Source organism: Alligator mississippiensis, chromosome 13 (genome assembly GCF_030867095.1).
Source record: "Alligator mississippiensis isolate rAllMis1 chromosome 13, rAllMis1, whole genome shotgun sequence".
NCBI classification, from domain to species: domain Eukaryota; kingdom Metazoa; phylum Chordata; order Crocodylia; family Alligatoridae; genus Alligator; species Alligator mississippiensis.
In genome coordinates this window covers 6,644,228-6,667,198 of record NC_081836.1, presented here as the reverse complement: position 1 = coordinate 6,667,198, position 22,971 = coordinate 6,644,228, and the positions used below count along the sequence as shown (strand labels likewise).

The 22,971-nt window shown below is 39.5% G+C and overlaps 2 protein-coding genes across 17 annotated transcripts in view; one reads left to right on the top strand and one right to left on the bottom strand.

Annotated features, from left to right (window-relative positions):
* The window catches only part of LRRC38 (leucine rich repeat containing 38), a 258,878-nt gene extending 256,529 nt beyond the window's left edge, over window positions 1-2,349 (bottom strand). For 7 of the 14 annotated variants that reach the window (XR_009456184.1, XR_009456177.1, XR_009456181.1 and 4 more), the window contains exons 1-2: window positions 2,284-2,349; window positions 1,330-1,583 (exon numbers count right to left, since the gene is read on the bottom strand). The gene's annotated coding sequence lies outside the window, so the exon portion shown is untranslated. The other 7 variants (XR_009456179.1, XR_009456185.1, XR_009456178.1 and 4 more) reach the window with 6 other exon arrangements.
* The window catches only part of PRDM2 (PR/SET domain 2), a 109,662-nt gene continuing 89,037 nt past the window's right edge, over window positions 2,347-22,971 (top strand). For all 3 annotated transcript variants that reach the window (XR_009456171.1, XM_059716258.1, XM_059716259.1), the window contains exons 1-2: window positions 2,347-2,432; window positions 17,731-17,804. Coding sequence is in view for 2 of the 3 variants with exons in the window: in XM_059716258.1 (XP_059572241.1) it covers window positions 17,796-17,804 (9 nt within the window). In the remaining variant the exon portion in view is untranslated. The remainder of the gene's footprint in view (window positions 2,433-17,730; window positions 17,805-22,971) is intronic.

The window sequence follows — 22,971 nt, the reverse complement described above, 5'->3', positions numbered from 1 at the left end:
GAGAGGTTTTTTTACTGAAGGGTTTAACAAACTGACCTTGTAACTTCACTGAAATTCATCCACTTCTGGCTAAAAGATAGGCAGGGATCTGGCATACATACAGCAGTGAAAGAAAAATGTTGGCATTGGCAAGGACACTGGCACAACCTTCTAGTTTTATGACACGAAGAGAGACTTAGACACAGTGAGGTCCAACAGGTATTTCTCATAACAGAAGAGCTATCCTTTTTAGTGGTTTTGAAACCCCAGCAGAAAGGTATTTTAGTGTCTGTAATGTATGCCAGGGTTTTTAAGAGTTTTTGAGGGTTCAGTGTACAACCCACATGGAAATCCAGTTGATCTGTTTTGGAAGGAAAGGAAGTCTGATTAGACCCTTCTGGGATTTGAACTCCAGAGAGACTAGCTCAGTGGTTCTCAACCTTTTCAGATTTAAGACAACCTTGAGAAAGTACCAGCACCTAGCTTTCACTTGCTTCCCGACTACAAGAAATAATAGAGCAATTCTGTTGCAAATAACTTGGAAGCCCACAACAAGTATGTTTTTTGACATCATGGATTCCTATTTGAAATCCCAGGGGTTATCATACAAATCATACGTAGGTATAAAAATACCTAACAGTGCTAATGCAACACCCATAGCAGGATCTCAAGGCATGACATGGTGTTGCACCAGCCTGGTTGAGAATCACTCGACTAAGTTTTGGTCATGCATCGTTACAGAAGCTGACGCATGACAGAGTCAGGAATCTGTTGATATTGAACATACGTTTTATATCTGTCCATCTGCCTATCGATTCTTTACAGGCTTTGAATTTATCAGAGACCCAGCTGCTGGAAGCAACTACAAAATGCAAGGTTTTGGGAGCCTACCAGGGAGGACCGGCGGAGCTGCCTTGGTGAGTACAGTCTAGCAATTCTGCCCTTTAGTTTCTAGTAAATGTACTGGGATTTCCATCAGAGAGCTATTTCTGCATCCAGCCCTCCTCAGGACTCTTTCTTTCATGCTCGCCTCTGGCTAGTAGGTGTTAGAGAAATAGAGGGAAATAGACCAAGGGTTTTTAAACCCAAAAGCTTGCCAAACATTTTTTCCCCCCCAACTATTTAAGTTGGTCTAAAAAGATAACAGATGCACCCACCGAACCTTGTCTGCCTTAGAGAAATATGAAACTCTACCATCTTCTGTGGAAGGCAGCGTACGATTTCCGCCTCTTTCCTCCCCCCAGCAAGATTTCCTTTCTGCTACGATGATGGATGGGATTGTTTCTGCTTCTTCCCTTCCTTCAGAGATAATTAGCAACTGAGAGAGGAAAAATGGTCTCTGCTACACACCTTCCCAAACTGGGTGTTTTGGAGCCTCCCTCTCGACTATCAACGACTCCGCCGCCTGTTTCTGCGACGTATCCTCTTGACGAATGGGAACGGCAGCATGGAATAAACGTGATTCGCGACCGTTTCACGGCGGTCCTTCGCGTCAGCCGCGAATCGGACCGTTTCACCAGCAAAAACATCGCACGACATGGGAGCTGCCTTGGCTTCGAACTTCGAATATCTTGACGTCCAGAAGGCGATCTTTGCCACGGCAACTGTTTGAAATCAAAGGGGTTGTTTTAATGAAGTTAAAAAAAGAGTGGGAAATTGTTTATTGCTTTTTGCTAATATTTGGCTAAATAAATAAATAAACAATTGTTCATGTCATTGCTTCTTGCTAATATTTGCCTAAATAAATAATTGTTCAGGTCATTGCTTCTTGCTAATATTTGGGCCAATACATAAATAAACAAACAAACAATCGCTTAGCTTTTTGCTACAAAAAGGTTTCGGTCATTTCCTTTCGCTGAGGGAAACCCCAACAAGCGATTTTTTTTTTTTAATTATGATTTTTTTTCTCCCAGGACGGATCACATATAATTATGCAAAGCTGAGGGGAAATGCATATAAATGAGCTTGCTAATTTGTTTCTAAACATCCCCAATCTTCTGTGGGAGTTAATTAAAGGATCCTTGCCCCCCCCCCCCTTTATGAAGGACCTTCCCAAGAGCAAAGCGACAGCCCACCAGGTTTCCCACGAGGGGCTCGGTTACTAGAGAGAAACTTGGATTGACAGTTTTAAAAAAACCAAACAAAACCCCCCCAAAACATTTGAATCGTGAGCCACGATGTCGCCCCAGGCGGAGCCTGCCCGGTGTCTCCGCAGGGGCTGCTCACCGCTGCAGGCAGCGGGGGTGCGTGGCCGGGGCCGGCCCCACGGGACGTGGCGACGAGGAAGGGTCGCGCCTGTGGTACCTGAGGGGAAGCGCGGGGCGACGTCACCCCCTCCCGCCCGTGACGTCACTTCCGAGGCCGGAGACAAAATGGCGGCCGGATGGTGCCGGAGCCGTGGGCAGCGCCGGGCCACTTAGAGTCGGGCCGGGCCGCGGGGGCAGGCGGCGCAGGTAGGAGCCGAGCCTGGGCCCGGACCCAGACGGCGCTGCGGGGCGGGGACGGGCTGCGCCGTGTCGGGGCGGGGCGGGGATGGATGCACAGGCAGAGACACCCGCGTGGACACGGGCTGACAGACACCTGCACACGCCCACAGCCGAGACGCGCAGCCCCGCGCGGGCACCCACAGTAGAGACAGACACGCGCGGACCCCCCCTTCCCCCCCCGGCACACAGACACCCGCGTGCCCCTACCCCCTCCACAGATAGACACGCACATGCATTCCCCACAGGGACGCCGGTACGCGCACACCTGCACACGCCACGTAGACACCCCCCTGCCTCCTGCAGAGACACCGACAACAGACAGGCGCGCGCACGCCTGCCTCCTGCGGAGACACCCACACACGCTTACACAAAGACGCACACCTTCCCCACACTGACACCGTTACAGAGACACCTGCGCACGCCCACGTGGACACCCCCCTGTCCCACACACACTGACAGCAAAGACAGACCCACGCCCCTCTGCCTCTGGCGGAGACACACGCGCACAGACACCTGCACACACAGACACCCCCTGCCCCCAAACTGGCACCCACACCCCCACAACAAAGACAGACATGCACACCCTTGCCTCCCGCACAGACACCTTCACACTCCCAAAGGCACCTGCACACCCACACAGACACCCCCACACACTACACAAAGACACGGACACCTTCCCCACAGACACCCACGCACACCTACACAAAGACATGGACACCTTCTCCACAGACATCCACACAGAGATACCTGCAGACACCCCCTTACCCCCTCCACACACACCTACACACACCTACACAAAGACACAGACACCTGCACATGCCCACACAGACACCCACAACAAAGACAGATGCACGCGCCACCTGCCGCAGAGGCACCTGCACACCCACCCCCTGCATCCCCCACATATGCCCCACTGTCAGCCAGCTCCTGCCTCTTGCTAGTGGGTTTAAAAGAGATGGGGAGGTAGGGCTGTCCCCCCTCACCCCACCCAACCCCCTAGTGCAGAAAGAGGAGAGGGGGATTCGGTTGGGAAAAAGTCACAGTGTCCACTGAGATGCGTCTCCCGAGCTTCCTCTTGGAAGTAGTTTCTCAGAGGCCTGCATGTGTGTGTGGAGATACTGAAGATGCACAAGGCTCAGGATAAATTGCACAGATGTAGTGAGTCTCCCTTTTGCATCCAAGCATCTTACGACACTGAGCTCACTGTCCATTGAAATCGGTTGCAGCTGATCTTTGAAGCTTGTCTAAAAGCCCCCAGTTGAGCTTTTCATTGGGTCTGGGGAAAAATCACTCCAGCACTTTCAGAATCAGGCTCTTTGCTAGACTACCTCATTGCTCACGCTCTTTTTGAAGCCACAGAGCTCTGGCATGTACATACTGTGGTTTATTGGTGAGAGAAATGGTTTCTTAGGGAGCATAAGGCTGTGTAGATCAAAACCAGCAATTTTAAACACAGCTTCTAACTTACTTTAAAAGCAGTTGCAGGATGTACAGTATTGGTGCAATGGTCCTTTGTGCAAAAAACTATCTAACGAGGACATAGTGCTTTCTACACTAAAGTTTCCAAATGGTCTTCAGCTGAAGAAACTACTGCAAGTGTTTAATTTTGAAATGAGGCAAGGAATTTTGGGGGTAATATTTCTTCTTATTGGACTAACTGCATACTTGGGGCATAGTTAGACAGGCTTTTGAACTCAGGGCATTTTTTTTCAATGACTTGTTGCGACTTGCAGTAACCTGAGGAGGAGTGCCTTGCATGTGAAAGCAGTTAGTCTAATAAAAGATATCAAGCAAAAAAATCCTTGCATTTCACAAATCCTGGGTCATCACGACTTCAGCATCACTCTAACACTACCATTTTGAGAGGACCAAGAACATGTCAAGCTCTTTGCATCTAGTGTAGACTGAAAAAAGCTGCCTTATCCACAGCCACTTCTTGAGCATCCTATGAAAGAGCTAGTATAACCTCCATATTTGGCATTTTAATAAGTAAGGGCATGCACACCAATTAGTGAGTTTGGTTACATCTTTCCTACTGTTTCAGTTCATGTCTTCCACACGACCAATATTCTCTTATTCTGCCTTTATAAATATCCTGTTCTCAACCAGGTATACTCTAATTCACTAGCTTGATTAAAAAGGATGGACATGTGGAACAGGGTATTGACATAATGAAATCACTATAGCATGTCTGAGCCTCCTGACATCCTGCTAGGACTGTGCACACTGTTTTTTAAATTTTAAGTATTCTAACCTGTCAAGACTTCTGGTACAACTCCAATAATGCCAACACTAATGTCGACTAGCCTCCAGTATTTTAACCCCTTTGTTATCTAGACTTTGTCAATTAGGCTAAGATAGATACAGTGGTTAAAACAGTGGCAACGGGTCAACATTCACACCTCCATGTTGTTACTGCAAATGGAGTTGCACCACTGATAGCAACAGTGAGTAATTTTAAGAAACAAAAGACCTATCAGACTTGCATGTGCTGAACTGTACGTGTGACCAGAGGAACCCTATGGTGCCCTGCATGACAGCACTGGCCCATCTGCCTGAAACCTGACCTCTGGGATCTCTGAGAATGAAAGGAATAGGGCAACAAGCTCTGTGTCCTGGCAAATGTAGTAGAAATGTGGCCAAAATTTCACGCTCAGTAGTATTGTAGGCAGCTTCCAAATGTAAAACTGTCAGCGCGAACATTTCCTTCACACAATGTCCTGATGGATGTATTAGTAGGCAGACCAGGCTTTAGGTTTCCAAGACAAGGATTGTGCATATACGGGTGCCACAGTTGGGCAGATACTGAGAACAGGCTTTTCCCAGCATGGCAGAGGAGGGAAAGTGTGCTGCATATGTTCACCTGTGTTTAGTTGAAGGTTGCAGGTTTTCAGGGGTTGGACTGCACATACTCTGTTCTCTCCTTTCCAGGAGTAGGAGCTGTTCAAATAGAAGGATCAGTCTTTGTTTTAAAAACTTGTGGTGTTTTCACTATAAAAAGCAGGTAACAAGTGTCTTGACTCGGCTTGTGTAGATTCTGTGCATTGCCTGAGTAGATCTTTTCTTCACAGTTCCCTGTGTTTTGTCTTTCTGCATAAGTCTGTGCCTAAGTGTAAGGGAAAAATGTAGCAGTAAAGGAAAGTGAATCTAAGTTTCTCTTAGCAACTGCTGTAGCTACTAAGATTTGAAATGGTTGATGAATGGCTTAAGTTCAGGTCTTCACTGCAGAGATCATTGTGTTTTAGTGGTGTATCCAAGTAGCTGTTGAAGCACGTAGGATCCTTTGGCCTGAGAAGGGATACGACATGAATATAAAATATTAAGTATTTTCCCTTGCTTAGATGTTGCCTACTGCAGGTAAAAATGTCCATAGTGCCTATTGAATCTGACAGGTGTGATAAGATCCTTTTATTAGGGGTTTATACATTCAGCTGGAAAATATACATGTTGGGAGACCTTGTATATCAGCTTAATCTTTTTCTTTAAATTAATCTTCCTTCTGCTCTTTTTAGTTAGGGCAGTCATATTTATTGCTCTCAGATGTGGAATTTTGACTTACTTGTCCATTATGCCTTTTTTTTGTTCGTTTTCCCACAAGGTTTATTGTAATGCCCAGTCAACTTTTAAATCCTGTTCATCAGCATATTTTATGCATATGAAAGTTTTGCCTTTTTCACGGCCATTCAAAAAACTGAGTATGCATTATCGTGATGTTTTTATATCAAGAATGTTATTGGGCAACTCTATATGTAATAATGTCTTGGAAAGAAAACCACAGTTTCAGCATAATGTTCTTAACTGGGTGCTTCCATTTCAGCCTGCATCAATTTTTTTAAGAATGCTTTGAAGTTCACCTAGCCTTGATGCATATCAAGAGACTCTTAAAGGACTGCTGCATATTTCATGGTGTATTTGCTAGCTGGTTAAAGAGCAGACCTAAACTTGAACTCAAATATTTAAAAAACATAGCTTTAGCATTTTGTGGCTTTGCAGTCATGTTTTTAGTTTAAAACTGTTCTCTCCTCTGTTAACATATAAAAAGCCCAACCAAAAAAAAATGGAGAAATGTATTTTTTAAAGGAAAGAGGCCATACATAAAGTATGGCATTATGATATTGACCATACATAAAGTAAGATCAACTTAAGATCAGGAAAAATGCTTCCTCTTAGCTTTCAGTTAAATTTAGATACTCCCTGCAACAATGATAGCTAACTTAAAAATTGCACTTCCCTCAGAAACTAAACCATGTTCCTGTTGAGGTGAATGGTTGAAACAAAAAGCAAAGCAGTCTATCTACTATTTTTCCCTTGGGGTTTTTTTTTTTGGTAATATTGAGGACATGTTATTTGGTTGCTAGAATACAAGATGGAACTAGGACCCCAGACTTCTCTTTCTATCTTACTACTAACTTTTCCATGCAATCATGAGCAAATGACTTACTTTCCTGTGCCTGAGTTTAGCTGTCTAGAAGGTCATAATGCTTATAACTCACGATGTTGTAAGGTTTAATGGTTCATTATAAAACAATTTGGGGTTCTCTAATGAAAGACAAGATAAGCACAAAATATTAAAATTATATCTGAGTGTACCCAGATAAGTGATGTTGTCTGTTCAATTTTATTTCTGTCTATTGTAATCTAGTATTGCAAGGTATGAAATGTAAAGTTATTTGCGTTACGCCTTGGTGGTGCTGAGGAAGGATGGATGGGCAGCTTTAACCTATGTTTACCTTGTTTGGGTTATGACCAAGTTATAGTTTTAATGCAGTCTGAAGTGTGTAATTAGGCTATTTCCCATCCTAGAGTCTTGCTTATGTAACTGTACTTTATCCCCCTTCTTCCTATTAGTTATTCTTACAATGGGAAGAAATTAGTAGTTCTTGAAAAATTGTGGCTGGAAGTGGAGGAGGGGGATTTATGTTGGAGAGTGATTAGAATGGCTATATGTTAAAATGATGCAAGTACAAGCAGTTTTCACTTGGTTATTGAGTATACTGGTGATAATCAAAGCTTTTTTTGTTTTGTTTTTGTTTTTAACCAGTCATTAATGATGGAATAGTATTTACTTATTTTTCCCAGACTGTCATGCTCTGACTTACTTTTGCATCCTATCTTCACTTTGCTTTTATCTTAGCCCTCTTGCATAACAAACTTTCTTTGTAATTAAGTTGCCTGGGACTATTTTAATTGTTTCTATTTAAAGAAAAAAGTGTAAAAAGAAACTCTTTCAGAATTTAATGTCAAGTAAAAGATTTCTGCAAGCCTCATTTAATCTAATTTGCTCATACTTATTATGTACTTTAAATATCTCGGTGTTTAATTGCAAGAATAACACTGGAAATATAACCATCTTTTATCATAGTGAAATTATTTAATGTGTTAGAATTAAAAAAAAAAAAAAGCTGGTCATAAGCAAATTAAAGCAAAATGGTAAACCTTTAACCCAGTAGGAATACCAAATTCTATCACTGGCTTGTTTGTGCATGGGCTTGTAATGGGGCCTAAATCTAGATTACAGCCTGTAAAATGGGATTATTTTTGTTGTTGTTTTTCATTTCTGTGGTTTGGGGGTGTCAAGCCCTTTAAATGTGCTTTATGGTTCTGGGATTACCTATATTGCAGACTTATAAAGATGATTAATATTGGTTATGTAATCAAAGCATGCTCTATTTTGTTTAAAATAATAGTTTTTAGTAAAATTCTATAGAAATTAGAAATAAAAGGTGGCCTACACATGCTGTCTGTTACACTGGATGGCTTGCTTTTCTTTGGTAATTTTACTTGTGGTATGCTTTTTAGAAGGAAATATTTTTAATCAATCTCTGCAAGTAGAATTCAGAACAAGGTCAAAGTATTTTTGTCTGTAAATTAAGTTAGCACTTTATTTAAGAACTACCACAGTGTTTCTTCTACTGAGAATGTCATACATAACTTGTTGATGAAGACTGAACCTTTGAGTTTTCTGAAACTGAAATCAAGGTCATGAGATGCAAGGAATTCACCTCTTCCTTAGATCAGTTTATTTGCTAGGCATTTGGTAACTAATTCAGAGGACTTCATGCTCTCACTTGTTTGTTTATTTTTTAAAATAAATTTAATTTAGTGGCAGGCTTTGATTTGCAGTACCTAATTTTTGCTGGATTTTTTTTTTTTTTTTTTTGAAAGAATCAAAGTCAACTGAGTTTGGTGAACCAATTAATTTATATAGGGCTACTTCACATCTCATGAGGATACAATTTATAGACTTATTTAAGCTTTTAAAAATGTCTCTAGGCCAGGAGTCATGAACTTCTGGCCTGTGAGCTGGGTGCAGCCCACAGAGCCATGGTTTCAACAACATTCGGTAGTGGGACGGTCTCCCCATGCTGTACTCCATCCAGGTGCTGGAGGCTTTTGTGGAGAGAGAGCTCTACCTGTGCTGCACGGCAATTGGATGCTGGCAGAGGAGAAGCTGTCCCTGAAATAAGACTCATCTGCCCACCTCAGACCCGAGCTTGGTCATTTTGGCCTGCTGCCAGAAAACATTGCCAACCCTTGCTTTAGACTGTTTTCAGTTTGTGCATCAGGTTTGGAAGCTCCTGTGATTATTTGTTTGGTTTTTTTCTTGAGAACCATGTAAGGACTCTTGTAGGCACCTGGACAGCCTCTCCTGGTAGAAATAGTTGAGTAATGCCTCGTAAACTCCTCTTCAGTAACTTATGGGGCAGGCGTTCCCTTCCTCTAGTCCCTTGGGAGTTGCTCTTAAAGGGGTCTGCCTCTTACTAGGAGATCAAAATAGCCAAGGCTTCCTTCCTTTGTTGCTGGTGTCCCACTATCATCTGCTGACTTTGAGTGTGGTTTGTAAAAAGACCTAAAACAGAACATGCAGACACTTCTAGAAATCAACCAAGACAGTATGAGACTATCTTCAGAAACATTTAGATCTAAAAAAAGACATCTGGTCAGGGTTGGGGAGAGGGTGATGGTGAACATAATAACAGAACAAAGCCTTTGGGTAGTGGCTAGATGAAACTGAAATGGGGACAGAGCTGTGAGCTGTATAACTGGGCAAAATAATTGCATGTAATTGATGCAGATTTTAAAAGTATACATTTGGTTGATACATGCATAAAAACCGAATATGAACTTATGCCTATGCTAGGAACCCTGGCTCCTATCTAGTATTTTCATCTTGTATAATCTTTCTTCAAAGTTTTATTGTCATGGTGGTCAAAAATTGCCTAGTGTTACCCCAGTGTTGATAGATGATGATTTTGGCAACAGTAAATTCTTCCCCAGAGAGAGAATGTCTCTAAGTATATTATTTCTGTATGAAGGTTAAGAATCTGATTCTGTGAGCGATTAGGTCTGAACAAAATGATAAAACAGTATTTTGGTAGAGGATGCAGAAAATGGCAGTGAAACTGCCTTTCCATTTAGTTTTCCCAAATATTACTTCAGTATTTGTCATCTTCCTTGAAATATCTGGTATAAGTTTAAGAAAATATTTTCTTTGAGGAGTCAGTGAGATGAACCTATTTTTTTCCTCTTGCTTCTTGACCATTTCCATAGTGTTAACATAAAATACAAAACGAAACAAAACAAAGCAAAATGCGTGAGGTTTAGGTGCAGACATTTATTTGGTGTTGAGCTGTTGCCCTTAAACAATTTACTACAAAGGCCTGCAGTAATATGCAGTATTTACATTTTTAAAGGTTATGTGCTCTTACAGGAAGAAGGTCATATGTGCTCAAACTCTGTAATGGCAGACTTTCTCTCTGATGTGTGAACTGCATATGGGTGCCTTCTCTTAGCAGGAAATGCCCTGTTTTTATTGAAGAAAAAACAATGTCATTCCTCTATTTCTACTCTACTTTTTTCATCTAATGGGAAAAGTGGGGAGGAGGATGCTGGCTCAGCTAACTGCCCCTTCTACCACTTTTCCTGTCAGAGTACTGTAGAAGTGGGAAGAGGAAAAGGTTATACCCAATGTGCAGTTTGAAACCATATCTGAGAATACTGGACACTTCCAGGTAGTTGGACTACTGGAAATTTACATTTAGTCTTGGTCATTTGTGTTCACGATAAAACTGTCAAATGCGGCCAATATTATATATTTAAAAATAAACTTGAAAAGTATACTTCATAGAGTACATACAGATTAGAACAGAGGTTCCCATCATTTTTAGATTCAAGGAGCCCCTCAGCATATGCAGCTCTTAGCTTTCACTCATATCTTGACTATAGAAAAATAATGGAACAGTTCTTCTGCTGCAAAGAAGGCAGAAGACAACAACAGGTCAGAGTGTTTTTGACACTGTAGGTTCCTTTTTAAAATCTGTGGGTTTATGTTGTGAATTACGTGTAGCTGTTTGCACACGTAAGAGTGGTGGCACCTCATGACACCCTTGACGGCACGTTACGGCACCCCAGGGTGTTGCAGCACCCTCGTTGAGAATCACTACATGGGGAAAAACTGCTAAGCATAAGTACCCTTTGTAAAAAGGGGTTTAGGTTGTAGCCGTGTTGGTCTAAGGATATAGGCAGACAAGGTTCTTTGGGTAAACCTGACATCTTTTATTAGACCAACTCAAATAGTTGGAAAAGTTCTTAGCAAGTTTTTGGGTTTAAATACCCCTTGTCAGGCTGAGGAAGCGTCTGCAGTTGGTATGTGCTCTTAAAGTGCATCTAAACAAGCGAGTCAGGTTTTTCTTAAGGTTGGGGCAATATGAGGTTTCCATCTGTAGTTTTCAAGTTTAAATTTGCTGTTTCAAAGTAAATGTTTCTCGAGGAAAACTGCTCCTCTTTGTGGGGTAATGCCATAATTTTATTTGCATGTTGGTCGCTTCCACAGTCTGGTAAGTGATGGCCACAAAGGAAGAGTGGCGTCTTCATTTTAGAGAATGTAGTCTAGATGGGTTTACTCAGTCATATGTCAAATTTCCAGTTGGGAGTAAGAAGGGAAAACTTATGCTTAGGATTCATGCTTAGACCTTGGTGGTTATGATGCAACTTCCTATGTGATGTGGTGCAGCAGTTCATGCATAGCAAAGCAATGCAGAGGGTTGCTGGAGAGGAGATCAACACAGAAAATTGGCAAAGGGCAGCAGTTTGAGTGGCCTGAGAGAAAAGACAAGTGGAGCAATTCAAAATGAAACAGAAAATTTAGTGTAGGATGAAGTGGGAGAAGAAGTGGAAAAAATGAGGCAAGCTAAGAGGCTCAAAGGTAAGAAGAAATTCTTGGATCAGAGAAAATTAGGGTTGGAAAGGATCTCAGGAGGTCAGTCCCCTGCTCAAAGCAGGACCATGTCTGACTGTATCATCCCAGCCAAGGTTTTGTCTTGCTGGGTCTTAAAAACCTCCAAGAATGGAGAGTCCAGAGCCTCTCTGGGTAACCTGTTCCAGTGTTTTACTACCCTCCTAGTGAGAGCTTTTCTTTATATCCAACCTAAATCTCCCTTGCTGCAGCTTGAGCCCATTGCTCTTTGTTCTGTCATCTGCCACCAGTGAGAACAGTCCAGCTCCATCCTCCTTGGACTCCCCTTCAGGCTGCTATTCAATCCCCCCCCCGTCTTTTCTTCTCCAGACTTAATAAGCCCAGTTCCCTCAGCCTCTCTTCACAAGCCATGTGCCCCAGCCCCTTTTTTTGTTGCCCCATTTTCTGTAATGGGGGAGGGGAGGTGCAAAATTGGACATTTGAAGCTAGTTTTTCTCGTTTCCACCTTTTAAATGTTGGGTCTCATTCTATTCCCAAATGTACCACCATAAGTCTAGAATAACAAATTCACTGGATTTATACCTGTGTAATGGAGATCAAAATTCAACTTCCTTTGCACTGACGATCCCAGGGCTTTAAAGAGAAAGTGACTATGTTGGAGGTTGGTGTTGATCCATCATGTTTACATTTTTCACCTATATTTTGCTTACTATAAAGGAACTTTTAGAAAACCAAATGTTGATTATAAAGCCTAAAAACAACCAATACCAAGGTTACCCCATAAGACATCTTCGTGCATCATTTTATTCGTTTTTATTTTTCCTTATTTTATATGAATGAGGGATGCAGACTTTAAATGATACTTCTGAGACTGTCTGATGATTGAACTATAAAGGGAAACTCCATTCAGAACTGAGGCTGGATTTTTTTTTTGTGCTGAATTCTACAATGGGGAGTTCAGGGGCATTCAGCTTGTAAATCTGTATTTAACTCAATCCTGAGTTCTCCTTTGCATTTTGTTTTTTACATAACTTAGCAATTATAAGGGGAGTCTTGTTCATTGCACGTTTAATTAAGGGAACTTTTCAAATTGATGTGGCCATAATTGTATCGGTGTTGCTGGTAAAAGCAGAGGGAGAATCCTCCCTAGTCAGAGGGGAAGTGTTAGGAAGCTGAAGAGGGTGGCTGGAGAAAAGAAATCTAACGTTCCTAAATGTGTCCAGTGATATTTCTTTCACAGGATTTTTAATAATCTACAGTTATAACCAAGACAGAAGAAATGTTAACCCTTTTCCTTTTTATGAGACCAGTAGAAAATAATGCTTAGTATCTCACTAGTCATCAAAGGCAACCTAATATGCATCACATTCTTCTACATTTACTATTAATCTCTCTGTACTGTTCAGCAGCCTCAGTCTCACTTGTGTTGTGTTTTCTGTTTGGAAGAAGGTATGCTTATTTGATTCTTAAGCCATAATGTGTTTCTCCCTGTTAATTTTTATGTGGAGGCAATGGCTTTTTGTCTGTTCATTATTTCACAGATTGCTCAAGGCTAGTCATAGTCCACGGACAGTTACCTTTAAGGAATTACATGTAAAACAAAGAACAAGCTATAGAATGTTATTCCTGGTTTGAGACAATTATTATGTTGGAGTCAAGTTACAGTTTCCTTAAGTATTTCACGTTTTTAATACTTGCTTTACATCTGTTTTCCAGCAGTGTTCGATCAGTTGTTTTTAGTGGACAGATTGAAATACCCTAACCCAGCGCCGTAGGCTTGTTCTGTAAAGGAAGCTACTTAAATTATTTTAATATTAGAAATATTAACAAAAACAGCTTAATCTTGAAACCAGTCTCGTGTCTTGCCCTTTATGAACCTCACTTAACTCTGTTATAATATACTTGCCATTTTTGTGATTTAACTGGTGTCTGCTGTTATCCTGTCAGTTGATTGGCAGCATAAAATGGTTATTACAGTGTTTTAAAAACTTGAAAACCATTCTCAGAACTCTTGGATGTAGGAATCAGTTGAAGTGAAAAGGTGTTTTTTTGGTTCCTTTACAAGTAATTTTAACAGCCATCTGGAAAATTAAGTAGATAGCTATCAACTAACTGTCCAGTAAACCGCCTGGATGGTGAATGTTATTGCTTGATTATAGCTGTTGATTGTGAAGGTTACTGGCCTTCCTTCCCAACTCCAATTTGAACATGTTATTACATGTGAAGGATTGTGTACTCTGGCTCCTAGAAGTAGGATTATCAGCATCAATAAATTATTAAAGATAGGATATTGCCATAATTTAGAGTACAGTAATCGATACAGTTTTGGGACTCTTGCTCTAGTGCTGGAAAGGAACAATATTTAGCTATTACAGTCTTGTCCGGCTTATCTGTTTAGATACAACTACATGCCACTGCTGAACACAATGAGTGCAAGCACTATGAGATAAAATATTTTTACTGCTATCTAATTTGTTGCAGCTGCTTATGTGAGCTTCCCATAGTAATAATGCAGCTGTAATTCTTTTTAGTAGCTTTACCCTAATTTCTCTCAGCCTGGGATGACTGGATTCTCTTGATCCTAAACAAAGGCAACATAATTTCCTTGATATACATTGTCCATCTAATAAGATAAATGGTTAGACATATTTTAAAATTCTTATTATATAAATAGGTCCTGACTGCTTGCAAACAGTTACTTGTGTGAGTAACTTGACATTGGTGTAGCCCCAGTTTGCTCATTGGCACCTCAGACATGGACAGTACTATTGCAATGTCCAAGTGTTTCCAGAGTCGGGCTCTTAGTCTTTTATTTTATTCAGCGTTCTCTCTCTTTCTCTCTCTCTGATCTATTTGACTACCTTCTAGAAATTGCTAATGTTGAAAAAAAAATTTCTTTTGACACTGTACAGTTTTTGGGTATAAAGAAGCCAGCTAACTATCTTTATGATGATGATTTTCTCATGCAATTAACAATTGAACTGTGAAACTTGCTCTTTGCAAGGAACTGAAGTGGGAATATAAATTGAAAAAAAAAAGAATCTTAAATCCGTTTCAGTTAAGGTACTTAAGCATGACTTCTAACAAAAGTCTGCACAACATTTTCAAAAGAAATGTGAATTTTGAATTGACTTCTGGATGAAAACAGGTCATGGCAAACTTTGTACTTTAAGCTTAATGTAATTTCTCCTCTAATTCTGTCTTACAAGCAACAAGCTCTTTACTTTGGACTAAGGCAAATGTGTAGTAATTTTTTAATTAGCCTCTAGCACGTTAAAAAACTCTCCCCAACTATATATATATATGAGACTTATTTTTAGATAGATATCTATTTTATATATATTTTTTTTAAAAGAGTTAAATGAAATTCCCTTCTCTTTCTTGTGTTGGAGATACTTTCAGGGAGTTTACCTAAGACTTATAATATTTTGTTGAACTAAAAAAAAGAAGAGTTTTATACAGTCTTTAAATACTTGATTTCTTTGGGAGGTGGAGGAAGTTGTCAGATTTAAAATCTATTTTATGTTGGTTAAAATCTATATCTCAGTACTGAAGAAGAATGTGAGAAGTAGAACAATCAAGCAATCAGTGTTCAAAAAGAACAAAATGAAAAAAATTAAATGGTGTAATTTAGGTGTAGTGAATTGAGTGTTTACAGTTCTCTCCATTTCAGGAGTCTATCTATAACTGCCTTAATTACATAGATAAGGATGCTTGGGTTTTTTTCTTTTTAATAAATGCCTTATTCCGTGTTTTAACCTGTTAGTTTTCCTGTAGCTCTTACCCCTCAGTGTATACATTTTGTGCTGCTTGTTAGTCTGTGTCAAATAGCAAATGTTCAGTGGTAGAGTAGTGGTGACATTGTACATTCACATTTTTCAGGAAATGTTTTTCATCCTCATTGTTTGCAATAATTTGTCTGTAGTTCTAGGTAAAACATTGCAAAAGATGTTCCCTGTGCTTTCAGTATTGTATTTCAGTGAAATTCCTCAAGTATTACTGTGTCCAGATGTCTCAAAAATATAGAAAAAATGCCACGTTGTCTTCTGAACATAATACAACTCAATTGCATTTATATTCTTCCCATCAGTAATTGCTTTTGGATATGAAACTCAACAGAGCATAACCAAGACATTTATTGTACTAAAAATACATTTCTCTTTCAGGCTACAACATTTTCGAATGCCTGTACAGTATTAGTGTCCGTAATATTTCAACTCTAAAATGACATGGATATTGATATGTAATCCAGTTCAGCAATGAATACGTGCTTAAATTGCAGCGTTGCTAAAAATCGCTCAACTTTTTCATGATGCCAGCCACATCTCAGGAGAGAAGTTTGTCATACTGTCTACTTCTGCTTTTTATTTAATTACCCCATATGATCAGCTTGCTTTCAGCAGAGTGCTAGCATATGCTCAGCAAACCAACAGGAGTCCATGCATTGTATTTCAGGGATCTTTTATCTAATGTAAAAAGTGCATTACTTAAGAGAGAGAGTGAGGAGTGAAGGTATCCATGCTGAGGATGGAAATATGTGGGAGGAGCCATCAAAATATTTCCCATTTCACAACTTATTGAAAATAGAAGTAGAAAGTTTTGAGCATTATGCTTTTTTGGATTTCATTGGTGCTGCTAATTTGGAAAGTCACATTTGAGGCTCTAGGTAGGATGGTGAATATATTGGGACTGAAATGTATAGTACTATTTTGAACCGACTTACTTCCATCAGGCATATTTCAGAACATCATAATTATGTTCTAAAAGGTATTTCCTCTTCCCATGTACCGAAATGATTCCAGTTGAGTTCCTCATCTGTAACTGGTTCTACATGGGTAGATCATTCCATATGTGGAGCCAGTTGCAAGATTGGGTCATAAATGTATGTTTATCAGCTTATTTCTCTAAACACAGGTCTGTTAAATGCTGTGTAGGTGAAAATAAGTTATTCAGAGTGGAACAGAACACTACAAGAGGTTTCCTTATCCAGGAGAATTTTTTGTTAGACACTGAATCTCTGAGAGAGGTGATACTGTATAGTACATTTAATTTACTGCCTAATGTCAGTGTAACAGTTGTGTTGCAACTTCCAACAATAATTCCTTGTGCATAAAAAAGCATAGCAAATTGCTAACTCTCAGGTGTAGTGTTCTCCTGATGACTATAGTTACATGCATAGAGGTTTCAATCTCTATCTGGAATATTTATGGAAGCAGGCCCTTTCAAATCACAGACCGTTGTTTATTAAAAATGCTAGCATGCAGTAAACTGGTTTTGAGTACTTCAATGCATACTATACTAAATTTTAAGTAAAACCTCCTTGTTTTAGAGTTGGTGAGTAAAGACTTAATTGCATGATTCTTGCCATTATTGAGAGCTGTGCAGCTAAGTCCTTTCAAACTGCTGTGAACATATTGGGGGCAAGCATCATGACTGGGCTGAATTAAATCTCTGCGTCAGTCCAAGTCTTTAGCAGCGCTTTGCATTGCTAAATGTTACCGCAGTTGATTTGTTTTTAGTTATTTAGTTGATGCCGGTTATTGGAATATTCTTGTCTCAGTTTAAGATGGAGCAATAGAAAAAAAAATCATGATAGAAATCTCTTCCTTGTTTTGAAGATGAAATTTCATTCAATTGCATTGGCAGTGCTGTAGCCTGAAGCAAATACAGTCTAAAGCAGGGGTGGCCAACCCATGGCACGTGTGCCACAAGTGGCTAGGGCAGCTTGTGTGTATGACAGGACAGGGAACAGAAAGAAGAGCAACAGGTCAGGCTGGGAGTACAGGGTAGGGAGCAAAAGGCAGTGCAGCATATTGAGCAGGGAGCAAAAAGCAGAACAGCACATAGGGCACGGGAAAGGATTTGAGTGGCACTCCGGGTAGGTTAAGGGCTTAGTTTGTGGCGCACCTGCCAAAAAAGGTTGCTGCCCCTGCCCCCACGGGTATAAAGTAATACACTGCCATTTGAAAATCCCCTTTTTAATAAGAACTCCACCAATCTATGTGTAGTTTCAAATCACTGTAAATCTGTAGGTAGGTACGTATTACAATTGTCTGTTTTTCTTTTTAGGGCTCATGTAATCAAAGAAGTTTCTTTGTTGTGTGTATCTTTTCAGAACACAACAGGAATTCAAAATGAATCAGGTGAGTTTAAATGTAAGACTTTATCAAAGTGCTTTACTTAGATGTTAGAATAGTTAATAATTTACAACAAAAGTACCAGTTATCTACCTGAAAACCAGAATGTTACCCTGTTCTTTACAATCTTTGCTATCATTACATTTCATAGTCCTTTTCTACCCACAGTGTTTGTGAACTTTACCTTACTTTGATTTAACTTGGTTTTTCTTTTTGAATATACCCTACTCAGATGTAAGACATTGTGTCTGGCACCACTTAAAAGAACACCTCTCCAGGAAACCCATTTCAGTCTGTACTTGTAGTTCATCTGCTTATAAGAACATTTTGAAAATTGCAGACTTCATCTTTCTGACAACCCACATTCTTCTACTGTGGTGATTTGAGACTGATTCAACAAGAAACCTTCACATTATTCCAATTCCTAAAAATTCTTTCTTTAGAACAAATTTGAAGGACAGATAATGAAAAGTAATAAACTAGTGATCTACTGCATAGATATAAAAATATCTTGATACACAGCTTTGGCGTGTCCTGGAGCATGTTCTTCTGATCAGTGCCAAGTACTTTTATTTTTTCTGGACTTACTTGTAATTGGCTAGGGATGCTTTATATATGCTCACTTTATATAGCTGCACACATACTCTTTTTTTTTTTTTTAACTCAAGAAGATTTATGGGGTAGATAAACACCTCTCTCACTTTTATAAATGTTCCTCATTTTGGTTGGATTTAAGTTCATCTCTGTAAGGGAATGGAAGTGTAGGATATGATAGTGAAGGATTATCATCAGTTTTTTGAGTTCACTGAAAAGAATTACTAAAAGCAGATGTTTCTGTTGTTTCTGAGGCCAGGAACAACCTTGAATGCAGAATAACGTAAAGCAGTTAGCCGTGTGGTTTTGTTTTTCCTTGACATTCCCTGTTTCTAATGAGGGCTTTTATTGCTCTCATGCACCAAACATGCCATTCAGGAATAATGTAATTACTTTATCTCCATCAACATAGAACAGAAGCGCTACTACAGTAAAGTACACCCGACCAGTGCTACTACAGAGAGCTAATTATAACTAATTGTAATGTGGAATTAGTTGGTGGGATTTCTCCCCTCTTGTTCCTCTTCTATTATGTTTTGCGGAAGCAGAGAAGTATTCTAATACATATTTATAACAAACAGTGCTATAAAGTCTTCTACCGATCAAACTAAGCAGCATGTAATGAAATGTGGTCTTTTTTTTTTTTTTTGTATTCATTGTAACACTAATGCTAATGTATCTAAGCAGCCTTTGCAGTAATGCATAAATACTGCATCACAGTTGCATTAAGTGCATCCAAACTTTTTTTTGTTAGTAAAATTTGTTTTGCACATACTCTGTGACATAACAGGGAACAGTGGAGAAACTCTGTTTGAATGGTAATTTTGTTCCAGCAGTTACCAAAGTGCACTAGAAATAGTGCTAAGAATGTGAAAGCTCCAAATTCAGTCTTTGATAATTCACTGGATCATAGAATAGCAGGGGGTTGGAAAGGACCTCAGGAGGTAATCTAGTCCAACCCCCTGACTAAACCATCCTAGTCCAAGAGTAGGTCTAACTTGCTCTTAAAGATGTCCAGGGATGGCAATTCCACAACTTGCTGTGGATAGTTTTTCTTTTCCACTGCCCTTCACCCCCACTTTTTTCTTCCACAATCATTTTATTTCCAAAGTTAAGCACAGTTTGAGTTTTCTAGGACTACTCATTCTTATGTTGGATTGTTGTTGTTATTATTATAAATGCAGTGCCATGTATATGGCATTTTACAGACCAGTAATGAGAAGTCTCTGCCTCAAGGAGTTTTTCTTATAGTTGAAAACGGACATCTCTTGCTTTTTGATTGGTCTCCAAAATGCACAGAGCTTACCTGGCAGTTTAGGATTTAGTTTCCATTCAAAATAAGTGTCTATTTAGCACCAACTTTGGGGGTTTTGTTTTTTTTGCAGTGCCTTTGTCACCTCTTCACTGTTGACAAGCTGTAATGCCAGGTCTATATAAGAACTGTCTTTGACTGATGCCGAATATCTTCCAGGTGTCTTTGCATTACATCATTCTGCCTGTCTCTGCTTTTATTGTTATATAAATGACCCTCAAGTTAGCTGGGCTTTGTCTCTCACAGATTATGCAAAAAATATTTTTATTATTTTCCTGGATTGCTCTGTAACGTTCTTGAAGCAGTCCTGGAAAATGATTTCAGACATACTTTTGTATGGTTTTTACCTATATTGAAGAAAATAAGAATAGGAAAATTCTTGAACATGGGGATACTTATTTAAGTAGGGTAATACTTCTGTTGTTCCTTGATAAACAATAGTCATGAAGATTGCTTTGGGATTATCAGCATATGTTCTGCATTTGTATAAACAATTTCTCTGATATGCAAAATGTTTAATGTAATAAGTAAATAGCTTAAAAATAAACTTAGATCTTTGATACATAACATCTGCTACATCTCCAAATGTACTGAGATTATGGAGAGAAGCTGTGTATCACCTGGGAAATTGGATGGAGAGCCATTTAGAAAGGGTGGTGGTGATAACAGTTGCTTAAGTAGGCAAATAACATTCTTAACCCCACTTTTCCCAAAATGTATAGAGCATGGCTGTTCAACTTAAGTTCAGCTTGCCTGTGCACAGTTACTTGTTGTTATAAATAATTTCTTCCAAAACTCTGCCAAATCGTATATTAACATCACTGCCAGTAGTAGCTGTTGCAGGAGCAGCCAAAGCAAGGACCTTTAGCCGTTCAGAGAACATTTTACTGTTTTGAATGGACTCCTTTTGCCTTGTTCTCCATCTCGGCTTCATAACATAATTGTCCCTTTCGCCATCTTCTAATTCACTTTATCCCTTTCATTGGCCTTTCCTTCAATGCATTTTGTCCTTCATATATCTTTAAGATTAGTTTAGTCCCTTCAAATTTAATGTACAAAAATGCTACTGACCTGGTATGTGCTATTATTGTGTTTACATTGCATGTGGTTTTATTTTACTATGGTAATGAAAGTGACACTGCTTCAGAAAGGTTGCATGAAGTTGATCCAACTTTTTTCGTCTGTTTGCTCTTAGGGTAAATTTTCACCCCTCCAAATGCTAATGCTTTATTTAAAACAAAAAACAACATTTTTTTTTTAGCCATTTGATGCACTGCAAATGTGAGTGCTAGTAACCCTGCTTTTATGCAACTTCACAGTGACAAGTCTGAAGAGTAATGATGGAGTTGAATAGTTGCTTTGGTACTTGGAGAAAATAAAAATTTTTGAAGAACTCTAGTGCTAGAGTCTCATTTTGGGCGGCTTTTGGCTCTTTCGGGCAGGTTTGCTCCCAGAGATCTGTAAACATTGGTTGTTACATACATAACAAATTGAACAACCCCCAAAATCTTTTTAGCAAAAGCTATTTAGATGTCTGTGACCAAAACCCTAGAATTTCTGCATTTGATAGACCACAGTCACCAGCAGGCAACTGTTGCTTTGAAGTATGCTTATGTAACTGCATTCAAGTTACAAGAAAAGTTTGAGTTGCAATGATTTAAGGGAACAGATTTGGGTACATTGTATATTGTATCAAATAATGTTTTGTTAGTTTTTTTGAGGTGTAAAACTTGTGCCATGAGCGAGACCATTGCCAGTAATGTTCTTATACATTGATTTGTCAGTTCAATTTGTGCAATGGGTGTAGAATTCATATGGCTGCATTCAGTGAGCTGTATGTGATCAACTTTTAAACTTGTGTAAATAGATATAATTTTTAAGCGCTGATTTTTTTTTTTTTTTTTTTTTTTTATATATATATTTCAACTTTAGTAACTATCTATTATTAGAGCTGTTTGCAAGTGTTGTAGGGTGGAAAGCAGCACTAGTATTCTGGAATTCACTTCTGATGATCCTAAACGCACAAAATTAAACAGTGTCGATTTTCGGCTGATTGACTGTGGCTTAATGATATTTTTTCAGAATGAAAGCTGAGACATGAGCAATTTAATGGGGAAAAACATTCTTTAATCATAATTTCTTTGCCTAGTTGTGACCAGATTGTGAATATTCAGACCTCAAAATCTCATAATCAATACTGTCATCTTGAATTTTTTCCTTACATTATAGTAGTAGCCCACCAGGCAAAGGCCAGTATGACCAGTAAGTGCAGAGTGCCTCTACTGAGGTCCAAGTGGAATGCAGTGATGGGAAGTTCATCCCCACTAGTTTCCAAAGGCTAAAAACAGGGAAGGTGCTAGGACTTCAATCACTATTTTCAGTCTGCTCAGATGTTGCTTATTGTACATTTGTTGAAGGCTGAGTAGTGTTTTGAACTTATGTCTGTCTCTTCCTGACTTTTGGAAAGGCAGCTTGACACTTCTTTTGCTCTCCAGATTTCCATCTGCAGCAAATGAGGGAGAAGGGTGCTTTCTCCTCAGGTGTCCACTTTTGCAGGTGGAAGGGGAATCTTCTTCTGTCGTTTCAAATATTTGGGCCAGTCTCTCTTACACACAGTTCTCTAGCTCATGTTTTTGCAACTGTTAAAGAGTTACTGAAGCAGTAGCAGGATAAATTTGATGACTGTTATATTTTCATTCTACCTGGGGAAACTGATAACAATGGTAGAGGCACAGGAGCTGTCTCTGTGAACTATAGAAAACATTGCATCAGACCACTTGGCAAGTCACGTTGATAGACTGTATGTTAAATAATACTTAAACTAGGGACAAATGCTTGAGTTGGGCTTTCCCACTAGCCATGGAAAGCTTCCCAACTTGGTTCTGCTGAGTAGGTGAGTATATTTATTAAACGCTGCATGATATAAATATGTATGTAATAGGAGGTTAGGATGGAGAAGGGAGAAAAAATGTTTTCAAATGCTAGAACTTTCTTCTAGTTGTACCCACAGTGAGCTGCTAAAGCCAATAGTGCATCAAAAATACCTCAGGGAAGTAGCCACCAACACAAAATTTATTTTTGATAATGGAGTGTATTAATGAAGAGCACTGATGGCTGACTAGAGTGATCCTGAGCAATAATCTTTTTTGGATGATACGGTGTTTAAATGACTGCCCTAGTATGTTAAACAAATGGTTCTTCAGTGTTACTTATGAACAGCATTTGTCTTGCATTCCTCTTGCTTTACAGTCACTAAATATGACACTC